Consider the following 24736-nt stretch of genomic DNA (forward strand, 5'->3'; position numbering starts at 1 on the left):
GTAGTTGCCAAGCCAGTCTCCATGGCATTTGGAAAGTCACAGCACTCAGGGCAAGTCCCGGGTGACTGGAAAAGGGGAAACGTGGTACTCATCTTTAAGGAGGGTAGAAAGGAGGACCCTGGGACCCTGCTGACCTGTCAGCCTCACTTCTGTGCCTGGGAAGATGATGGAACAGAAACTCCTGGAGGCTGTGCTAAGGCCCATGGAGGACAGGCAGGTGACTTAGGACAGCCAGCATGGCTGCAGGAAGGGCAAGTCCTGTCTGACCAAGCCAGTGGCTTTCTATGATGGGGTGACAGCATCAGTGGGTAAGGGAAGGGTTACAAATACCATTTCACTGGACTTCTGTAAAGCCTTTGACACTGTCTACTACAATATTCTGTCCAAACTGGAGACAGGGATTTGAACTGTTAGGTGGATTACGAATTGGTTGGAGGGTCTCATCCAGAGGGTCGTGGTCAATGGCTCAGTCCCAATGGATATCAGCAACAAGTGGTCCCTCAGGGGCCTGTACTGGCACAAGTGTGATTTAGTATCTTCATTAATGACACAGACAGAAGGATCAAGTGCACCCTCAGCAAAATTTGCAATGACACCAAGCTGAATGCACTTGATGCCACCAGTGGGACTTGGACAAGCTCTAGGTGAGGACCCATGGAATTCCCATGAGGTCTGACGAGACCAAGTGCAAGATGCTGCACCTGTGTCAGAGCAGCCCTGGTACCAGCCCAGGCTGGGGGATGGACAGATCACAGCAGCCCTGCCCAGAGGGGCTTGGGGGTGCTGGTGGGTGAGAGGCTGGACATGACCCAGCCATGGGCACTCCCAGCCCAGAGAGCCAAACGTGTCCTGGGCTGCATCCAGAGCAGCGTGGGCAGCAGGGCCAGGGAGGGAATTCTGCCCCTCTGCTCTGCTCTGCTGAGACCCCACCTGCAGGGCTGCATCAGCTCTGGGGTCCCTGCACAGGAAGGACATGAACCTGCTGGAGTGAGCCCAGAGGAGGACACCAAGATGATCAGAGGGATGGAGCAGAGGGAAAAGGCTGAGAGATTTGTGATTGTTCAGTCTGGAAAAGAGAAGGCAAGACTATTTACAATGGCATGTAGAGACAGAACAAGGAGGAATGGGTTTAAATAGAAAGAGTGGGTTTATATCAGCAATTAGGAAGGAAATCTATCCTGTGAGGGTGATGAAACACTGGTTGCCCAGCATAACTGTGGATGCCCCAACCCTGCAAGTGTTCAAAGCCATGCTCAACAGGGCTCTGAACAGCCTGGTCTAGTGAAATGTGTCATGTCCCTTGGCAAATGGGTAGGAACTAGATGATCTTCAGGGTGCCCTTGCAACTCAAACCACTCTATGATCAGCCAAAGACCTGTACCAAGAGTTTCTGATCCACTTGAGTGCTGAAAAATCTAAATTACTACCAGGAACTTCCCAATTATCCTTATTATACATGTTTCTGGGCTTCACTGCTAAAATGTATAAAGTACTCTAAGGAGGCAGAAAATACTCAGCAATCTGTGTGATTTACATAGCATTAATGTGCTTTTCTTTGATTTATACTGTGCTATGAGAAACAATTCTTGTTTGTTTTGTCCTTTACAATCATGGCCAAAGCTTTTACAGTTCAGTCTCTTCTCAGGATGTATGTTTCTGCACCATTCCCTCACCATCTTCCCACTGGGCCATAATATTAAAGATTATCTACACACCGACCTGCAGTTTCCATAAGACAACAGTAATTTCTGCAACAATTAATTTTTTCATGTTTGAATAGTTTTTACATCACAGTTGAAAACTAATTAAATAGCAAACACTGCAGGATTAGGACTTCAGAAAGTAATGTAAATGTTGGTTAAGAACATGTACATTTTTCTTGAGGGCATAAGATTCTTGTCTCTTTTTAGGTGCCAGAGCGAACTCTAGAAGCACATTTCTCACAGAAGCACAAGGTAAATGCTCTTCTTTAACATTTGCTAATAAGCTCTGCTTCACACTGAAGCCTCTTTTTAGTTCTACTAAATTTTAATAGAAAAAATTAGAGGAATTTAGTGTGAAGTAATGCAACATTTTTGGAAAAGCAGCATTTTGTACCATTCTAAAATAGAACAATACTAGTTGGGCATCCAAGGACCATGCAAAGGTCCTGGTGACAGAGAAAGGTTACACTTATTGAAGTATCTTCTCTGTACCAGAGCCATGAGTTACTATGAAAAAAAACATTTTGGAAGTGAAGAAAACTGATAAGAAATTAAAACGCTCAGCATCTTCCATCCTGCCATGTAATCAGAATGTGAAGGGAAGGACAAAAATCACTGACCTGACAAAATCACTGACCTGTACCAAGAAAACTGGGTACACCAACTGGTGGAAGGCTATTGGTCTTCTCTGGCCTAGTTCAGTTGATATGGCTGTGAATTTCTCTTTGCCTCAAGTCCTGGTTTACACAAAGTTGGAAAATGTTTTAATCTATTTTAGAAAATAAACTTGAAATAAAGCTGAACTATTCATTAAGCTAGATGATGGTATTTGCCACAACAGTCTAATAATCAGTATTTCATTTAATACTCATTTGAACAATTCAATCAGTATTTTATGAGTAGGCCAATTTTAAAATAGGCAGTTGCTGGCATTGTTTATTAACAAAAACGTAACTGTATAGCAGACAATTATTGTAGGAGCACAAACACTGGCTACTTTTGCAAGAACTGTTTACTGATGTAAGTAGTGTCCACCTCATTTGTATTTACATTAGTTAACCAGGTATATACAATACCAGCATGTCTGTTATCAATCTTCTACCAAAACAAGAAAGAGGGAGTCTCTGTTCATAGGCACTACTTTATTAGCATCTTAACAAAATATTTGAGAAAATGACAGTAGATAGGGACAATGCTCTCCATAGATGAGTTCAGGTTTACAAGCATTTCTAAAAAACAAACACCATTTTGCTGTACTTACTGTGTTTTCACACTTACACCAAAATTCTCTCTGAACCACATACTTGCGTATGTTGCTGGAACCCACCTGCCATTTGAACTCAGTTTTCAAGCAGTGTGATTTCCCTTGAACTTTATTACCTAGTATTTGTCCACTATGGGGGGGAGTGGAAACTGATGGGGAAGGAAGGTAGTGGGGGAAGGGAAGACAGAGGGAAGGACTAGGGTAGAACAAATGGGAAATACATTTAAAAGCGCAGATAACTGACAGTAAAATATATGTTCTTTGGTTAGCAAGCAGAAAAAAAGGAAAGGACTTGCATACATGATAGATACGCACTAGCATTCTAAAGCAGAAGACAAGAATGTCAAGAGTGTATTCTTTCCCCACTGCCAGATGGAAGGGCTATTATTATAAATGAAAGGCAGCAGTAGTGGATGCCAGGCACTTTTGTTGTGTGCCAGATTCTGAAGTCCAGATGTAAGCAGGTTACCCCTGGGACAGGACAGGCTTCAGCTCCCGCAGCAGAACAGAACCAATCACAGTTTTCTCAGTGTTTATGATGAGCTGTGCTGTAGAGCTCTCCTTCAGCTCCACTGTGACTAGCATCAGTGACCCACTGTGCACAGTCTTAGCTGCAAACCTGGAGGGAAAAGGAAAAATAAAAAAAGAAAATAGAAAAAACCACTGAGAATCTTAAGGTCAAACTTCTAATGTTTCTTTCTGCAAGAGTTAAATGAGCTCAAATATAATAAAGTACTTCTAAATTCATTAATGCTTTTCAGGGGATAAACCATAAAACCTCCCATAAATTCTTCAAACATAATTTATGTAAATATTTTTGCATTTTAAAAGGGCAAAGAAGTATCATGCAAAATTTTGTATTTAGTAGTACAAGCTAAATATTATTTAAATATTTTTTTTAATGTAAATACTGATTCTTCAGTTCATCTACAATATTCACACACACTTACAACCTAACTACAGCTTTATAGAATTTTCCAAGGATTTTCATTATTTGGTGCCGCAAAGACAATACAGCTATGTTAAATGTAGTAGAACACATACAAAAAGTCAAACTGTTGTACTTTCTGAGATGTGTCTCCTCTTGTAATCCTAGAAATTAATTCAAACTAGTCAAACTTATAAACATATGAAACAATCAGTTTGAAATGACAGTAACAGCAAGACAGAGTTATTCTATCTGTGAATTTATCTCCAGAACCATAAAAATGTGACCAATATTTTTAAACATTTTATAATTACTGAAAATCCTACAAAAGAAATAAAAAAACTACCAAGCAATCAGACAGACGAAAGTTAGGACTAATGCAGCATTACTAAATTCCAAGACATGAAGAACCCACTAATTACATGGAATTAAAAGCAAAACTAGCCTTTTAAGCACCACAATTGACTGAAAAGCCATTTTAGGCACAATGAACTTCTGTCAATCCTGTTAATTCATTCTGTGGGCAGAGCCAGGCCCAAGAGACAGGAAGCAAGAGGATGGCAACAGCGTCCATCTTTCCATCTTCCACAAGGAACACAACATGCTTCCCACCCCCATTCCACATTTCACCCCCCCACCTTCTTGGTTACTTCTCTACAACAAAGTTGCTGCACATGGGCTTTTGAAAACACTAACAAGTGTAGAGCAGGTCTGTGACCCCGTCTGACCCCACTTTGCAGGGCCAATCTCCTCTCCTCTTTCTGAATGACACGTGTCTGAATCAGAGCCATCTGCCTCAATTTGCGCAACATCTTCAGTCACAATAGGACCCAGTTAGCCCTGACAACAGCTCACAATACAGAAAAATCAAACTGCTGCGCTGACAGCACGCTGTGGGCTATTCAAGAGCAAACCAACTGGTCAGTGTCTCCTGTCTGACAATCAGCATGGGCCTTGCAAATCGCCTACCCAAGCCCTTGGGGATCTGTTTAATTACCATCAACATAAAGGAGGGAGTTTATCAGGAGATACTCAAAAAACTTCACTCCAGACTTAATTAAAATATTAGCCACTTAAGCAGGAAGCAGGTTCTCTTTAAACGAGAAGTAATTTCTGTCTTTTTTTTTTTTTTTTTTTTTTTCTTTTTAAACTAAGCATATCAAAATCTCATAACACATTATACCAATTAAGGAAACATGGGGCACTTTTCTAATGTCACCCATCACAGGTCAATCTATTTCTTTTGTCTGGATTACAGATACATTCAAAGACCTCTCTTTTTAATAAGAGGTTATAAAACAATATTACTAGTACAAAAATTACCTACTTAGCTAGTTATATCAATGATTTCATCTATTTATGCTGCAATGTGGAAGATGACTATTTCTCTTGTTGACTTCGACAGGGGGATAATTATAGAAACAATAGTCTTATTAGTCACTTTATTTACTTAACAGTCGTGTCTTGGGACAACACAGAAGCAGATTATCTCTGAGTACGCACATAAATAGGTTGCTAGTTGGCACTCCTGCTGTGTTTCATAGCCCCAAGGCTTGATTTTACCCTCTTTTATCAAAAGCTGAAAGTGATACAAAGTCAGAGTTCTGGGAAAGCCAAGGTGGTCCAAAGCATGAGAGATGAGTTTTGTGATATTTTCACATGTGAATTTGCAAAATCACTTAGGGGATCAATAGTACTTTTCCATAGCCCTGAACAAACCACATAAAATCAATAAAATGTGAGTTTGCATGTGGTTTGCAAGATGCAAAGGGCCTGAAACTCAGATAATTTTACACTAAGTGTTAATATGCATAACTAGCAGCAGCTAATAAGCTTCTATCAATGGTCATCTATATGAGATCTGGAATTGCTTGGTGAAGGAAGAATTATTTCTACTCGCAACAGGACGACTTATTTCATCATTAAAAAAGAATGTATAGAAGAGAGCCACTCAGTGGGTTTACAGCTGCTTTTGAACTTTGGAAACTAAAATCTGTTCCTTTGAATAGGGAGTATAATCTAGTTTCTAAGGAGAGTTATAAACACACTTGCATAATCTAAAACTGAATACAGTTATAATCAGGATGAAGCAATTTGCGCTAGCAATAAAACCAATTTGTCAGTTATTTAGATGTTTTACATACACTGTCATTGAAGGATTTAGATAATAACTGTTTTTTCAACTACATACATGCTGCTGCATGCTAACCCTTACCGCAAACACCCGAGGATTTCCAAAAGGTTTGTTGTGTGCAACTAAATACCTTAAAAAGCCACTAAAAAAAACTCTCAGCAGTAAAACATTCATCACTAATAACATGCGTTCAGTCTTAGTGAGAAACTTTTTTTTCTCCATGAGGTCAGTAATAATTTTTTGTTTTGTAGATTAGAAGTTGAATTAAAAACAAACTAAAGTCACCAAATCAAACTAAACTTAAAAAGACAATAAACCAACAAGAAATCATTGCCTTTAATAAGCCTTGAAAACTGCACTGTGATACATTTAAATCTAGGATGAACATCGATTAATTGTAGGTCCAAAAGAATGAATTTATATCGTGGACAACTCTTAACGTAAGACACGAATTATGAGCATGGCTCTGTTGCAACAATGGATACATCCATAAATATAAAATACCCCAAACAAACAAAAAAACAAACTCAAAAAACCAAAGCAAATGAGAATACATCCAGAAAACAGAACCAAATATTAACTAATAGCTTCAAGATGGCTGTTTCTGCAATGATGCAGTATTTAATTCTGTGATAATATTGATTCTAAACCTGATTTTACATCGTTAAAATATTCAGGAACATTTGCAGCTGTTAATATTTTTCCCATTTAAAAAAAATCAAGACAGATTTGAACAAAATAATGTGAGAAATATTTGCATATTCTGACTGTATAATTTTTTTTTTGTCAGTTAAATATTCTAAGCATATTTTTTTTATTTGACATGCAAAATTTAATATTTGACATGCAAAAATAGAGTAGGAGTTAATACAATATTTTTATATAAATATAGTAACTATCAGTGGATAAGGAAATATACATTTAGAATTACAATCAACATCAATAAAGTACTATATATTTTTAGAAAGTAACTCGGTCTTTCAGGAGTTAAAAATAAGTACATAGTCTCAGTCACTTCCCATGAAAATAAACTTCGTTCATGATAACTATACAGAAAAATTTCATTTGTAGTTGATACAAAGAGAAAACACAGAGTATCAGATACTACAGTGTGACGGCATTTGCCAAACACTGACTTTGCAATGATGACTAGTCTGAATACAGACTGCCAGTAATTTTCTCTTTTTCTGTATATAAAATATAGCTACTATAAGGAGACACATTTGTATGGGGAAAGGTTATGAAAATTTCATGGCAGTGAATATACAGCAGCAGACGAACTCACTTAAAATCTGCTCTTTAAAATTCAGCATTTGAAAAAGTAAATTTACACCTGAACACTCACTATTGGGATATTTACAGCAGAGCAGGGTTTGTTACGCATAATTCAACAGCATTAAAACACATTCTCTCTTGTCCGGTGCTTTTCTTCCTCTCTGACCTTCTATTCAAGCTAAATATTCTTCTTTTTCTGTTCTACTGCTTACCACAAAGAGTGACAAAGGCCCATGGAGGCTAAAACTTTTTTTTTCCTCCCCTCTTTCTTCAAATCTTGTACATGAAGCCTTCAATTACTGCCTGCTGAAGCAGACAGAATCCTATTAGTAAGGAAGACAATCAGAAGATGCAATGCCCTGCCCTAGCTGTAGAAAAATAATTAGTCCAAAGCTGACAAATGTGTAATCAAGTTATGCAATGAATATACTCAAAGGAGAAAAAAATACTGCTGTGAATTAGTCTTCAATTTGTAAATATAATAATGAATAACTACAAAGGACTTTCCAGCATGTCAACTGGTCAACAAAGATACTTACACTTACAGTTTCAGTACTCTGAATCTTCCTATTGCTCTCCTATATACAGATTTCACTTTATAAATAAGAACTCATCTAAAAATTGGCTAAATTACTAATCTACTTGTATTCATTCTCTGGGTAAGGCTTAGAATGTGAAAAGGAAGTATTTGGTTATTAGTTCTGACCTGGGGATAGAGAAAGCTTAATACTAAAACTGTGAGCACAAATATACCAACAAAAAGAAGTAACTTAATCTGGTGATTTTAACATTGGTTGCTACTAATAAAATTTGATTACTATTTACCTTAAAAATCATGTTATGATAGTGTGACTTGCTTTTTTACAGCATATTTAATGCAATTTTAACACTATCTCTGAACAAATACCTAATTCATTAAAAGAATGTAATTATTTTCCAACATACTCTATTTTTTCAGGAGGTATAAAATAAAAAATTGTAAAATAAATTGCAATCAAATGTACATATTTTTACCATTTTTAATTGTATTGCCAAAATATATTGAGTCTGTCCTCAGTTTCCTGTAAGCAGCTGCACTGTACCTCTAACAAAAATGCAGAAATGCAAGTGAGTCACCTGAACTTACTGTTCAATACATACCACTGCTCTACATGTTCAAAAAGATGCTGCATGAACTTTTTATCATCTTCCAAATTTATCATTAATCATTTATCTTAGTTTAAAAATATCAGCATTTTTATACGTAGGTATTTATATCTCCCCAAAACTTCAATGAGCTAAAAGCTTGAATAAAAATATTTTGTCCTCCCACCCAGAAATTCTAATTGTAATACTCTATTTTGTTTCCTCATACTTCACTGTTTTTTTGGGTTTTTTTCCTATAGAATTGGGCATTTAATATGATACGAGCTTGAGAATTATACTCAGTCTATTTTTAAAACAGGCTATAAATTTTAATTTGCAGGAAAATTATTTCATTTCAAGAAAGCAGATTACCTTATAGAAAGATATTAAAATATTAAATATTAAATACTCAGAGATCTTTACAATCAAAGACAGTCTTCTGCTCAGTTAGTTCTTTAAGTGTTAAGCATTTTCTGTTTAAATAACTAGCTCAAAAGGCTCCTGTTTGTTTTTCAAAGAAAATGCTGCACATATTTATCACTTTATACCATTCAGATACAAAAGCAGTGCTGTCCTCTAGTGGACAGCAAATAAGCCAGCCTAGAACAATCTATTTTGATTAACTGCATATCTAAAATGACTCACTCATATACTTTTAATGTTAAGACCAAATTTAATTTCCTAAAGTTATTTTAAAATTTTTCAATTTGCATATAAGCTCCTTAATACAATAATAAATCTGCAGTGTTAAGGGCATTAAAATGATTCTGTGTGAAGACATTCTCTTGACCAAGTATTTTGCACCAGTTAATGAAAATCTTCATATGATGATAACACATGAAAACAGTATTAGTATACACAGGGCCCTTTAGTTAGAAGAGGGAAAATGTCAAGATTACAGATTTGATTAGGCTTGATTAAGAAATAATTATAATAAGAAGAGTAATATAAGGAACTACAGAATGAGTACTTTCATACTTATAAAATTCTATTTTCTTTTCCTCTATTAATAAAAATATTAACCTAAGAATAGTTACTAACCAAAAAAACTTCTAGTCCTGCTTGTTTAAAGAAATATAAATAGTTAGTCTAGCTGGGCTTTTAAAAATTTTTTTCCTCTTTTTTTTTTAAAAAAAAAAAGAAAAGGAAAAAAAAAAAAAAAAAAGAGACAGAGAGAGAACAAAACAAAACACAAACCCCCAAAATAGAAAGCTGGAATTACTTCCCTCATAAAGCATGAAAACATTAAGAGCTTACAACTTCTGGCTAAAATAAAGGCTGAAATAACTGTGGACATAGACATACTATTCCATTTAAAATTCTGTCTCCTGCAGGTAAAGAGTACCAGAGAAGTTGTTTTGCCTAAGTTATTTAGCTCTCTAATTCCTACTTGAGAGATTAGGAAGCAAAATCAAAGCTGCATGCCTGTTACAAGTTTATTTATGCAGCTACCCACTGAAGCTTTCTGGAAGAGCAGAAAAGGAAGACTGAGCCCCACAGCTAAGGAACTACAGAAGCAAAACAGACGTAGGTAACTGCACCAAAGGAGGTACTTAGCAGGAGCAGAGGTTGATTTCACTTCCTTGGAGCTCTCCAACAGGCTAACTGCTTAGTAAAACCTTAGAACAGGTGTGCTTGCACACAGAACAGAAAAGGCTTTTAAGAAAGTCTTTGCGGATTTATAGACCTGTTTATCAGCTACTGACAACATACACTTGGATTCAAGTGAGTAACTATAAAGAATTCCTGTTTCCCAGAAATTTATACTTGGTGTTTACCCTCAATAGAGAGGTATTTTCCTTTCTAGCAGACATGCTGGAAGCAAATGCAGTTGTTAGTTATGTTAAGCTGATGGGGTCTGATCACTAACTTTCTGCCTGAGAATTCTTCCAAATTTAGTGAAAATTGGAAGATGACATGAACAGAAAAATTTTCCAGGTGGACCCCTTTGGATGGATTTGGTTCAATACAAATGTACCTATACACATGTGCAATTGCATACCTCTACTCCCCACAATAAGTGTTGTTGGATTAAAAAGATATGGGGAGGATAACTGATTACTAAGCACGACATTCTCTGATAATCAAAATTGTCTGTAAACAAAACCCTCTTTCCTTTGAGAATCAGTCTGCCAATATACTATAAATGGGACATGACAGGTTGCAAAATGATAAAAAGGGGTGAATACAACCAGACTGTCAGGCTGATTCATGGGGTAAGAAATAAAGGCTAGTGAAATGCAGGTCCTTGGATTTCTGTATTTTCTGTATTTTAAACATTTTATGCAAGTTTTTACATTTGTTCTTGTTTTCATATTATTCAGAGTATGAATTCTCACCCATTGCAGTGTATTTACTGTCATCATAAATTATTTGCACAGTATGTTTCTCATTTAGCTAAAGGATAGCAATACAAACCTCCACAAGACAGGTGGACAGTATCTTACATCTTGTTCAGTAATTGCTTATTCAAGAAATCATATAGTTAAGGGTACACTAAGCAATGGCATACTGCATACAGCAAGCTCTGGAGAAACTACCATATCTACATGATTCAGTGAAGTGTCCTTAAAAATGTAGGTCTCTGAAGCTGCACAGTCATTACATGCACTACTGTGCTTGAGCTAGTTAGACCTGCCCCAGCAATGAGCAGAAGTGCTGTTTCATGCTGCTTTGTTTAAAACTTAGCTTGCTCGCTGCTAATTCAGGTGCTATGACACCTCACTAAGAGATGAGAATCCTCCCTCTGCAAGACCTGGCCTTGTCTAGGAAGAAGAAATTGCTGTTATTATTGCCACTTTTGTGATTGTAATGGAGAAAGACATTAAAAATCCTGTTTTAAAATGTGAAATGCCTGTTCTGAAACACTTAAAGAGTTTCGTTGATGAAAGAGATTTGATCTTCTCCAAAACCTCAGATTGTCCCATATTGGGTTGTTGAAATTATAGAATTGACCATGTGGAATTTGAGGACTGAAATGAACACTGTTGTGTGTCTCAGAATGCAGGTCAATGGTTACAGACATCCTGACAAACTGCATAATAGAGAGATATATATGACACCATGCTCAGTTTCTAATCCTGCTACTTCTGTTTGCAATTGAGGATTCCTTCCAGAATACAACAGCAGCAACAGACTAGTGCAATGGACTATTACATAAGTTGAGGTTGACTAAACTTCATTCTTCATTATCCACCCTGCTGGCTTCATAGTTTTATCTCACTGACTGATTGGGCAATGCACAGGTAGTCTTCAAGAATGAAAAGAGAGGAAAAGATGATCTATCTTGCACCATTTTTAGAGCCACAGACATTGAAGTAAATAATATTCTGTAGTACAGTGCATCCCATTTAAGAAATGCTTTGGGAAGTAGAAGGTAGAGAGGTAGGTAGTTGAAGACAACCTGATTCTCCATCCCACTGCACATTATACTCTAACATCAATGGAAGCACACAAGTATAGAACAAAATGAGAGTGAATAAGTAAATCCAGTTTGTGATCTTAGCTCTGAACAGATTTTCCTGCCATATGCTGCTGCCAACACTTTAAAAGCTTTGCACCATATATTTGTTGGTAGCATGAAAAAACACCTTCTATGTGTATTTCCATTACTTTTTTCCCTAAGCCAATTTAGCCTGAAACATCTCTCCTTCATGCATAGAGCGTTATGTAATAGTAGACAATATTTTGACACTTTCTAGAGGATTATAAGAGCTTTCAAATCTTTTTAAGATTCAAGTCTGCAATTAGCCTTTTCGTTCTATCACCATCTGTTATCTTTTGCTATATTCAAAGTGAAGCAGATGATGACTACCTAATACTTGTAGGAGATGAAAATGAAAAAAGGAGGAAGAGACCTCAGGAACTTCTAGAATACACATCTGAGAAGAATAAGCAACACATGTTGAAAGTAACACTAACATGAAGGGCATTTCTGGCTAAATAAGGCTTGTGTCAGTTAAATAGAATATGACTGAAAATCTTGAATTGAATAATGTCTTCATCTCATCATATTTTGAAATAGAAAAGCCTGGATTTCTTTTTTGTTGTTGTATCTAAATCAATGGGTGTTACTGCCCAAGTAGAGACTAGGAGCTCAAGTGATGTTCTATAGAAGAATCAGCTTTGAGGGAATAAATGTCCTCCATTATGTACCCTCTTATATTTGAGACAGAATAATTCCTAATAGGCTTTCCTCAATGACAACAAACAGCAACAGACATACTTCAACAGAAAAGCACTTGCTCCCTAAAGGTAGTTTTTCAGAGTGATTTAATTCCCTGAAGGAACAAAAACTTTTCTTCCAGTGTCTTTGTCTTCAGATATTCAAACAGTGCCCTCAGTTGTGGTCTGAACCAAAAGACAGAAGCTTGGTGCTGACTCTTTGAAATTACTTTATCAACATCAAGTAACAGTTCTTACAAGCTATGGATATTCCAACAATTAATCTAATTAGTCTTGTGAAAAAATATTTTAAGGAAAAAAAGGATTCTTTTTTCTGAAGTTTTATATTTAAGAAAACACATTTCCCATTCAAGAAAATTTCTCTTTTGAAATGCATTTCACATTCTTGCTTCTAGTATAATTAAATTTATTAAATTTATTAAATTTATTTAATTTAGAATTAAAATAATGTTTCCACTTAGTAGCAAAAGCAAGAAAGATCAATAAATAAAATAGCTAAATCCTATTAAGAACATGCAAATGCATTGCATGTTGTCTTACAAGACCCCATAATCTAAGCCCTTGAAAAAACTCCATTGAAGATCAGGTAACTATTCTAAAAGAAGTAAAATAGTACAGCAAATTTATTTTCAAATATATAAACATTAACCTGCAACTTTTTGATCTGATATCTATGTCTGTATCTGTATCTATCTATCTATTGGCTACTGAGTTAAAAATTTTTGCAGCTGTCACTTCAAATACGAACAGGTCAGAAAAGACATTTTAAAGCAGAATCATCTATGTCACCTGGCATATTGTTCTACATTCATTTAACAGTTAAATTATTACATGGTAACTAAGTGCAGAAATTTAGTAGCCATATGATAAAGAGAGAAGAGAAATGAAAGTAAGAAAGGGTTGCTATATTGTGATATGCTCAGATATATAGTTAATGTACTTGACATTTGTTTTCATTTTTTTCATTTTTCTTTGGTGACTGTATGCTACTGTGTTGATATATTTCAAGTATTCACTTTAAAATCTTCATTATGTTTGTTCTAAGTGTTTTTACTTGGTGCAGAAATAAAATCCTAATAGGGTTATTAATTTAAGGACTCGTAATTGGATTCCACCAGCATGACAACATCTTCAGCGTGAATGTGAATATGTTCGGACTGAAAGAAACCATGAAACACACCTGTTCATGTCCATTAGATACTCCTGCACTTATATTAAACTGTACAATTTCATTTTGAATGAGTATATTGCATTACCAGGCAATACAATTTTTTTGGCATTAGCCATCATTAAGCAGTAATACTCAAGTTGGCGATGAACAGCTAATAGGTTAATATAATTTATGCTGCACAGTGCAGAATGCCAGTTAGAAAACAGTACTTCTTTTTCTGTGTAAAAAGGTATGTACTAGGCTCTTCCAAGAAGTCAGCTGATGTAGTCCTCACAGAACAGCATGATGAGCTAAAAGTTTTTGGATGCAATTTTTTTATCCAATATCATTTACAATAAAAGACAAATGACAATTCTACAAAAAAAAAAAAAAGGAAATTAATTTTTAACATATTTTTATTGAATCTGTAACTGTTTAGACAAGATAAAAGGTGACTGTTTATTATCCTGAAATTGTGTGTCACATAAATAGAAGTCAAAATTCTTGTATCCATGAGACTTCTGCCAGAAGAGATTTAATTTTTGTTTCCTCTCATGACAGAGTTCATTTAATCCAAACATATGTTTACTTTGGATACAGATATATAAAAGAACTATTTCAGTCATTTTTTTAGCATTTTGAAATGACTAATTATCTAATATTTATCTCAAATACTCATTCATGTGAATCTGAGATTTACTTTAATGATAAAGCACTGCTGTTTAAAAGATGAACAGGTTCATCACAGTATCAATTAGATAATATTCCTGCTCAGTAAAATCGAAGTGGAAATATGACTACATAATATCAGTGAACTCCATTTACTTATGACAAAATAAATGAAGGACTGTTTTCTAAATGCTTATCAACTGCTGGGCATTTCTCATAGGCCACTTAAATTGTTATAACCTACTTGTTTTGCTTGATGGATTATTCTATAGTCTATTCTATAACTATTGTGGCAATAGTTATGAAAACATTGCATTTTGAATCTAAAAAATCAAAGAAGACTTCAGGATGCTCTGAAGCTCTCTGAATACCTCAGCTTGACTTGAACGTGCCTTTAAGCACTGTCTCTGAAGGAGAGTACCCAACAGTAAGCACATCTTCAACTTATTTACTGTAGCTTATAGACTCTGTTGTAGAAAACTTCCTTTAAAAGAAACCAAAAGAGCAAAAGAAAACAACATCAAATTAGAAACTTATCTACAACTGGGAAACCTGTGGCTGATCTAGGAGCAAGGCTATTATTGTAGGGAGCCTTTTTGAGACTCAGTCAACAAAACAATCCATGCCTATGTGATAAGTCTCGTGTGATAGATAGGGTAAAGATGGAGAGCACCTGTAGACAGCAGACACTTCAGTCTCTCTCGATTGACACTCTCACCTAGTCTTTGAATTAATGTTGAGAACACAGGCTATACAGATCCCTCAGGGATGCAACAAATGAGGACTCTTTCATGGAGGATCAGGTGTCAACAGTGACAATCATTTCAGTGCAATTGCACTAGCTGTGCCATGTTTTTATGGTGAAACAGAATTTTATCATTAACCGTATCAAATACATAGGAAAATCCAGCTGGGTTAATGTTAATGCAATGCAATACAAATGCCCAGCAATGCAAAAGAGACTACATCCAACAATATCACGTTATTAATCTTATGTAGGCTACAGCATTCTCAGCCTTTCAAACAGCCATCTCAGTCAGCAAAATTTCAAAGAAAGGCATTCTTTTCTTTAAAAGAAGATACTCTGCACTTACTGAATAGCAAAATTCAGGGGACTAGAGATAATTCAGAATTTAGTGAATTTAGTTTTAGTAGATGGTAAGAGAGATGTATTCATTTTTTTATTTCAAGACCTGTCTAACCTGTTTGTTCCTGCCACAAGTAAGAAGCCATACAGATCCACAGGACTAAATATTTTGAGTCAATCACATTAAAAGCTGTCATTAACCAACAACTGCATCACTTTTGCTGATATTCTGTATCAAAATATTTGGATGAAATCGATTAATCCACAATAAAAACTGCAAATTTGACAGGGCCAATGACTTTCTGGGCTAATAATTGCTTTTCCTTGCAGATACATATATACAGGAATGTAAAAAAAAATGTAGGAAAACAAGTTGCTGTTCACAGATGATGAAACTGGAGCAGGCTACTTATTATGGGAAACAGAAACAAAAGTTAAAATATCCCCAAAAACCTTCTTGAAAGTACTGTGCTCTAAAAGGCTACCTCTTCCCTTTGAAACAAAACAAGGGATGGACAATTTCCTTTAACTGTACAGTAAAGTCTAGACACTTCTATATACTCTCAAATAATGACCTGCAGATTACTTAGGCTTAAGTTACTAGCTCCTTAGCATTATATACTACACTATAATTTGGTACCTTCTCCCTCAAAGGTATCAGTAATAAAATTTTCCCTAGTATTATCAAATATTGATGATTTTTGAACTAAAAAATTAATATAAAAAGATGGTCATACTTTGAATAACATATAATCTTACCTGTGTATGTTATCTTGACCAGACGGGACTACACCCAGGTTTGCTGCTTTCACTACTCTCTCAATTATTACAAGTCTAGTAGAGTTCTGTGGAGCAACAGCTATTGTAGCAGATGTCTCATTCATTCCTGTCAGCATTCCTGAAACATTAAGTATTTCAGTATGAATACACTAAGATCTGCTTTCTTATTAAGCATTAAAACAAAACAGTAGACATCTAAATTAAAAAAAAATGCATTAAAACTTAATTCATTTATAGAGAAAACAATTTTATAAAGACTCACGTAATTACCTTAGTTTAATGTCTTACTTGCAATGACCTGTTATCAGAAACAAATTAGTAATAGCTGAACAATGACATATGTGATACTAATACAACTGTGAAACCAAGGTAGTTATTTTCTCATAAAAAGCTTAATTTATAAGAAGAATGCAAATGCAGAAATTAAATATTAAGTAAGACTGATTTGGAAAGGTCCAGCTTAAGTAAGACCATATACAAAGATCTTTTATAATCTTTCAATCATACATTTAAGTATAATTCCATATCCAACTGCTAAAAATTATCTTTAAATTCAGATAGTAGTAATTGCTTCAATTTAGTTAAGATAAAGTCAGCACATTTGAAACTGGTAAATTCAGTTAGTATCCAGCTCTCTAAAATATCAACATAAACTATTTGAGTAAAATTATTTGAATATCACTACAAAATGGAACAGAAATGCAAAGATCATATCCAAACATATGATGAAGAAAATGGAAAGAAGGATATGCCATTCAAGGATATTTTAATAAAACTTGCACTTTTCTATCAATATGCATTGTTTAGAAGAATGCTTTGTTGGATGCTCATGTTGATTAAAACACAACAGTAACTACAACACTGTGTGTGCCTTTTTACAGTATGTTCAGAAGCTGAAAATGCAGACAAACAAAGGACCACGGTACTTCAGGCAGAAATATGAAGCATCTGAAGCAACACTAACAATGAAAACAATGGAAAAGTCTCAAAAGGCCAGTGTTTTAGTGCTGCACATACAGTTCTAATCCAGAGGAAACAGTAGTACCAAGATACTTAATAAGAGCAATTAAAACAATAAATCCAGTATTTTAATGTGCCAGAATGTGCTGCTATCACAAAATAAGAAATATGAAAGTAAAAATGGAACAGGTGATGAGTAAATAATAGGATATTTTTGAAGAGAAAAAAAATAAGCATGCAACTTTTATAACAATCGGATTTATCTTGGGAGTAGAACATTCTGTTTCAAATTGTTTAACTATTAGGCAAAAGCTTTACAAACTACATACACAGACTAAAACTGCTTTTAAGCAGAGCACAGGGACTGACATAACACTGCTGAGAGATGTGTGTACTTATTTAGGATTTAAACCTTCTCCATTAAGCTCTATTGAAGAGCAAATGCTGAATAAATGAATGCAACTATGTTTATGTTAAAAGCCTGTTTCCCGCAGCATGTAATTAAAGGAAATGTTGTACAAAGCCAGTACTTTTGTCAAGCTCCTGTAAATGGAAAGATGGATAGCACTCAGAGAAGTGAATGCATTGCTTCATATTTAACCTTAACACTCTTGTCATTAATGGTTTGTCTAACTTGTTCTATAAAAGACAAGGTACTGCTCCATTGAAGTAAAATTAAAAAAATCAACTAAACCATGCTTTTCAGAACAGAAGATTCATTATCGTCGACTAATGTATTGGCATAAAGCAAAGTAACATCCTATCAAGTAAGGCACACATTCAATCTGCTTTTTCACCCCCCTTTATTTTTAACTCATGCTGTTTTATTGTTATAGGCAATTTGTACCACTCAGCATGACAGTGTAAACTGAATCAAGATTAATTTACATGCAAAAGAACACTTAGGAGAGCAGCGTGGTAAGCAAATGTATTGTCTCGATTGCTGAGGTGGAAAAGAACCTGGAAATAAAAAAGGGTTCTCTAATTAAGGAGCATCAAATATGATTGCTTGGGGTAGTCAATGGCCAGAAAATAGTAAATGTCCAACCATTTAAAGAATTAGCATCTTGCTTGTTAGGAAAACAAATTTTTTATATATAATTTTAATAAAATTAGGTAAACTATCTGTTTACTTAACCAAGATTGGGTTTTGTTGTTGGTTTGTTTTTTTAAAATGTGATTCGGGTATACACTTCTAAAAAAAAAGGTGACAAAATTATTTAAAAACATGTCTCTTAAGAGAAAAAAAAATCCTAAAGTAGCTTTAATTGCCTATTTTAAAAACACCATAATAAAAATTCTGATTAATATCCAGCTATAACAACCACATGACGCATTTATTATTGCTTGAAACATGAGAATCTAAGAAAACTCTAGCCCAAGCATAAAGTAGCAATTAGTCTGGGTTAACCACCTAATATGATGAAATAACTGTACATATTTTAAATAATAGAAGAAAATTAAATTGGAAAAATTACAGTGATGGGTAACAAGGTATGCTAGCCAGCAGACTAGCTCCATTCTGAAGTGAGGGAAGGAGAGTTTTCCTACTGAATTTTAGAAACAACAGACAAGTTGAAATCTGGATACAGAGTTCCCAATAGTAAATGTTCCACTCATGCAGAATTTCTGCTAAGGCTACTCGACTTCTCACGGGAATGTGATGTAAAACAGGGTATAAAATTCTGAGGCCTGAAGGATCAGAAAAACATATTTGAGCAAAAAGGTAAAGACTGTTTGACAATATTCTTTTAATCCACTCATTCCAAATAGTCAATCACAACAACCACTAACTCAGCTGCTTCTCTGGGGAACTACTTCAACAGAGGATTCCTGAGCTCCGGGCAGAAGGAAAGGGGAGATGGTGCAGCAAAGCTAAGCATATCAAGCACAGCATGTGGACAAAAACAGCTTTTCAGGTTCTGCCACTACCACCAGATAGCCTTCACAGCCATGAATATTCAATAACCTGTCTGCCCCTCTCTCTTTATGCCATCAGGAAGAAAATGGACATATACAAACGTAACAGACAATGCAAAACAGCGGAGTATAACTGAGTAAAGATGTGTAGCAATGAATTGTCTTCTACATAGCAGTATAATACCAGCTATTTTCGCTTTAGCATTCTTACTAGGTTACACATGCAATTTAGATGTAAAAATCCTTAAAACCCATACATATTTTCATTCTCTCCCAGCGTTACCTTGCATTTCTAATATTCTCCTCATTCCTTCACTGTTTTTTCCCTATCTGTTTCGGCTGCAAATAAAACCAGGCATCTCCAGACACAGGACTTCAAACATGTTCAAAACCAACCAACCAACCAACAAAAAACAAACAAACAAACAAACAAACAAAACCCAAAAAAAGAAAAGTAAAAAAAAAGTTACATAAATCAGATTCATTTAGAGAATGATGGAGGAAAATTTAAATTAAATACAAAATGGAATAATATATACCAACTTCTAAATTGCCCTGCATTTATTATTGTAATTTGGATTTTTCATTCAGCAAGAACACAAAGTAATTCTTCCCATATGCTACCTGTTCCTAGATCTTTGTAATAAATACTAATGCAAAATGCAGAATTGAGACCTCTGTTACCAAGAATATTCTGATACAGCCGATATCCATAAGAAAAAAGGTGCAATAGGAAAGGATTTTTAAACCTGTAGTAAATTTGCCAGCCTGCAAAGTCCTGCATCAAAGAATGAATTCAGTAAGACAGAGAGAGCGATACAGAAATGCCAAGAGACCTTCATAGATTTACAAATACTTCATATAAACAAATTTTCAAATAGCTTTATTCAGAGTAGCCTTTCTGCTCTATTAAACATAGCAAACAGCTGCCAGATTTATTCAGACAAATAATCAACAACCATAGAAGTAAAATGGCAGAAGAAAAAGGAATTTTGGCAACAACTCCACAGAGGACCACAGCTATTCTCCAAGTACACTTCTTCTATGTGCTCATGGTTCTGTATGGCCAGTCAGGAGGAAAAAAAGCCCTCAGTCACAGTAAAGCATACAAAAACTCTATCAGAATATCACAAAGCAAGCAAACATAAAAACAGGGAAGGAAGAAGCACAGTAACCTGCCTTCTTTTCACTACAAACTCAGCTACAATTTTTAGAAGGGAACAGTTTAAAATAAATGTACTACAGCCTCATTCAATCACTCACCTTGGTTTGCTGAGCAGGTATAAAGCAGAGAGGCAGGCTTTAGCCAGCAAAGGGTAAGAACAGCAAATAAGTATCAATTGGTTATGAAAACAAAGCACAATCCTAACTTTCCACTGCAGCCAAAAGCTTAACAGCAAATGATCTAGACATATTTAAACTACTTTCTTAATAATTCAAAAACACAAAAACAAGAAATGCTCAAAAGCAATAACTAATAATATATAATGTTACTCATTGGTGTTCTTGACTGCTTGATGGATATACTGAGTTTCTGAGCCTTACACAGCAATGAGACAGGATCCCATGGGCATATTCTCATCTCAAATGTGAATAGACATACACATGTAAATCCCCATACATTGAGATAGATGAGTAAACACTACTACATTTGAGTGCATCCAAAATGTAACTGCTTATATTTTAAAATATCCAAGAATCATATCTGAATTAAGGACAAGAGTATTGACTATTTCATTTAACATATGGTGAAACCTAAGCACAATTTTTTTTAATTATTTTTAATAAAATATTCAAGTCAATATAAAAGCTCTTATGGGGGTTTGTGTCTGGACTAGTATCAGATACTTACATTCTTTGAAAACAGTATTAGTAGAATGCAGAAGTATAAAAAATATGTCACCATTCTAAAACAGTATTCCAGCAAGAGTTTTTTTTTATATATTAAGTGTTTGAAAGTGAAAACATTAAAATAATCTTCAAAGTAGCTGAGGAACCGGTACATTAAGAGTATTGAAAATTAGTATTGGAATAAAGAATAGTAAAAACTGATGCAATACCAATGTATAAACAGTTTATTTCCTTGAGCTGGCATCCCAAGTTTCTGTTTTGCTGCTTGTAGGAAAGGCATTCACACTTCATGATGGGAAGCCAAAACTGTTTGAGCCAAAAGACTGATTTATGGTAAAGGGTGGGCTTTGACCCTTTGAAGACTGCATCATATCAAGGCACATCCTTCTTAGGATATTTTTAAACTACTTATTATTGTCAGAGTGAATACTACCAGTGGGTAACTCAACCACCTACAACTGGAAGCACTTTCTGTATGCTTGGAAATTGAAAGGCATGCAGTCCTCTTCCCACACAAGTATATTTACTGAAGCTGCTGATTTCTCACCTTGTTCCTTCTTAAAATCTTTCTCTGACATAGTGACAGGCAAGAGCAGTTCTCCAACAGGGGGTTGAATGTTAACATTGAAATGATCATCCTTTGTGCTAGGAAAGAGAAATGACAGAGGATCAACCAAGTGCTTCAATACAGATTAATATACATGTATCAGTTCCACATTTTCTGTGAAATCATTAAAAAGTGTAAAAACTACCTGTATGACTTCCACCTTATTAGTTTGAAAGATGTCTAATTTCTTACAATAGTAAAGCTGATCCATTTGCTCCAGTACAAATGTGGTAGGCATAGTCTAGTATTTCTGAAAATGTAACTTTTACTCATATCAAAGTTTATTCGTGATCTACAAAGCATCACACTCAATCTAAATGCTTGCAAAGGACAAATTATTGTGCATTTCACAAATCCTTTGAGAGAACTGTTACACATCCTGTCATCAGCTACAGCTGTCCTAGAAATAGGGCTAAACATAGAAAAGATGTAATTCCAGACAAAAGGATAATATTGTCCCAAGAAAAACCCACAAATAAGCCAAACAAAAAATACAGTAGTAAAGAAAAAATATTTTCGACAACTTCAATTTTACGGTATTTGGTATATTTAAACAAAACCATACAGCATACTGGCTAATGTAAAAGCACACTGGAAAACTGCAGAACTTGAGGCCGTTTTCTTAATGGCAGAGTTAAAAAATACTACCACTAGAAACACAATACTATTACACATTCTCCTCAAGAAAAAAATATTATATTGTGAACTTCCTCTCCCCATCCATTCAATTATCAAAGTTTCCAACTATTTTGTCTAAGATTTCTTCAAGGATACAGAAACTCAAGATACATTCACTCTCCTATGTTTCATTGACTAAGTGTACCATAAGGGATTTGCCTACCAATTCAGGATCAGTACATCCTTTGTTAATGCTTTAAGGCCCGAGAAACTTTTAGAAAAGAACACTTTTTTTTTTTTCCTAATGTACCAAATAATCAATATATATTGATTGGTGATATGCCTCAGATATCTTACTTAAATATAATGATACAACCATTAGAATGGAAAATACATTTCATCCATTAACATCCATGTTATTTGAATTAACCTAAAACATGTGCTTCGGACTTTTTATGACTCTGCAACTTCCAAGTTCTGAAGCAAAATAGACAGATGGAAAGCAAACAGCACTACAGATCAATAGTATAGAAAACATGTGTCTCCCTCCTAAAGATACAAGACAAGCCACCTGGAAACAGAAAAGCATTTTACAGTCCCTTTACTCAAAATTCTAATACTTACTGTAATTACCCATTTTCCAAAGGAAATTATTAGGAACCACTATGTTCTTATTTTCTAGTTTCTTATGTGTTATAATTATGCCTAAGAGTGCAGTCTCAAATATGGGCTGTTCAAATAAAACCAGACATTTATGCTAAGTTTTTTGAGAATTGCTATTTAATAAACATACAGGGGAGCAATCCTTTCAAACTTCCTAGCACTTCCTTTATAAAAAAGTCATTAAGTGCTGCTTTTAAAAGCTAACAAATTCAAACTTTTTTCCCCCCCTGTACACTTTTTTCCCCTGCACTATTTAAATGCCATCCATCTCTAAAGTCATTATTATAATGAAAGAGCAGGGATTGTTTGATTGTCTAGACTGATCAAGTGCACAGCAAAATAAGCAAGAAGTATTTTTTTCTTTAATTTTTCCTTTGAAAAGTGATTAAGAACTCAATCAGCTTAAGAGCTGATGGAAGAGTCTTTAATCAATTGCCTCATTAATTTTTTGCTGTTCATAACTACTACTTGGACTATAAGACTAACACTTTGAACAATACCTTCATTGACACTGTTCAACTAATTGTTCAAACAATGTTATGTTTCATATTTAAGCGAGATGTGCTGTACATAATTCAGCATGAAACAGATAAACCATTTCGCATACAATGATTTACGTCCTACATTGACTGAAGAGATCCCATTTGTACATAAACTTGACTTATAACATCAATTATTAGATTGCTTTAATGCTTATAACAATATTTCCACAATAAGAAGGAATGAAAGCGTGAGTACAGCTTGGGTCTTTTATGCCTGTAACTGCTCAAGAGGACCACTTGACATCTTTGCTGTTAACAAACATTCCACTTCCATTTCCTCTAGTGAATAAATAGCTAATATATATTCTTTGATAAAACATGAACTCTTCATAACCTACAAGCAGAAATTCTGATTGCTAGTTGTTCTTCAAAACCACTTTGTTCCTAATTTCACTTTAGTCAGCACCTGGGTTACTTTGCATTACTTTAATTCCAGTGTGCTTCAGTAAATTTCTTTCTCAGCTACAGAAAATCGTCCTTCCTTATAGATTCTCTTTATCAGACACTTCACAGATTAAATATACAGCTTTTGTTTATTGATCTGCATCTTTTTTATTACATCTTTATGTTAGAGAGCTCATAACATCTAATTTAACGAAAGTTACTTCATAATTCCATGGAACCACAATACAATTCAGAAGGGGTATTAGAAAGCACCTGGTTTCTACCTCCTGCTTAAGTGAGGGTCACCTTAGCTCACTTTGCTCATGGACTTGTCTGTTTGAGCTCTAAGTATCTGCAAAGATGGAGATTTCATCAGATATCTAATGGAGAAGTTTGAGAATAAAACTGAGGCTTGGAATACAACTCCTTAACTTCCACCAATACCTAGTGAACTCAGTTTCAGTGTATTTAACTAATTCATTTATATTTTCAAGACTACAGTTAATATAAATGACGCTTAAACAAAAAATTAAGTTAATTTCTAAAAATCTGCTGGACAACTAGTTTAGCCTGCACTGAAGCATCTCTCAGGTGGTGTTGCTTTAACTTTCCTGGAAGATCAAGGCGATGAAGCTTACTGGGAAAAATACCCAAAGTTTCTCAGGCCAACAGAACATGTTTTTTGATTTCAAAAATTAAAGACTGCATTTTCTGGTATTAGCATGTGCAGTTGTTAAGCTACAGCCTTAGAGGAACGTGAATACTTAATGAGAAGTTCTTAGAGGGAAGCTCTGAAAGGATCAAACAGTTGAGGATGTCTGACAACACTACCTTGCCTACAGTAGCTTGAAAAATCTGTTATTATTTAATTGTGAACTATGGGCAAATAAT

At 35.0% G+C, this 24736-nt stretch overlaps 1 protein-coding gene across 7 annotated transcripts in view; it reads right to left on the minus strand.

The window, feature by feature from the left end:
• Nucleotides 1-2830: 2830 nt before the first annotated feature.
• The window catches only part of AP3B1 (adaptor related protein complex 3 subunit beta 1), a 156776-nt gene continuing 134870 nt past the window's right edge, over nucleotides 2831-24736 (minus strand). For 2 of the 7 annotated variants that reach the window (XR_015280900.1, XR_015280899.1), the window contains exons 25-28: nucleotides 21579-21676; nucleotides 16280-16418; nucleotides 7517-7607; nucleotides 2831-3586 (exon numbers count right to left, since the gene is read on the minus strand). Coding sequence is in view for 2 of the 7 variants with exons in the window: in XM_023944629.2 (XP_023800397.2) it covers nucleotides 3433-3586; nucleotides 16280-16418; nucleotides 21579-21676 (391 nt within the window). In the remaining 5 variants the exon portion in view is untranslated. Of the gene's footprint in view, nucleotides 3587-7516; nucleotides 7608-16279; nucleotides 16419-20443; nucleotides 20481-21578; nucleotides 21677-24736 lie in introns of all 7 variants that reach the window. The other 5 variants (XR_015280903.1, XR_015280901.1, XM_023944629.2 and 2 more) reach the window with 3 other exon arrangements.

The sequence above is a fragment of the Cyanistes caeruleus genome, chromosome Z (assembly GCF_971803275.1).
Source record: "Cyanistes caeruleus chromosome Z, bCyaCae1.hap1.1, whole genome shotgun sequence".
Taxonomy (NCBI): domain Eukaryota; kingdom Metazoa; phylum Chordata; class Aves; order Passeriformes; family Paridae; genus Cyanistes; species Cyanistes caeruleus.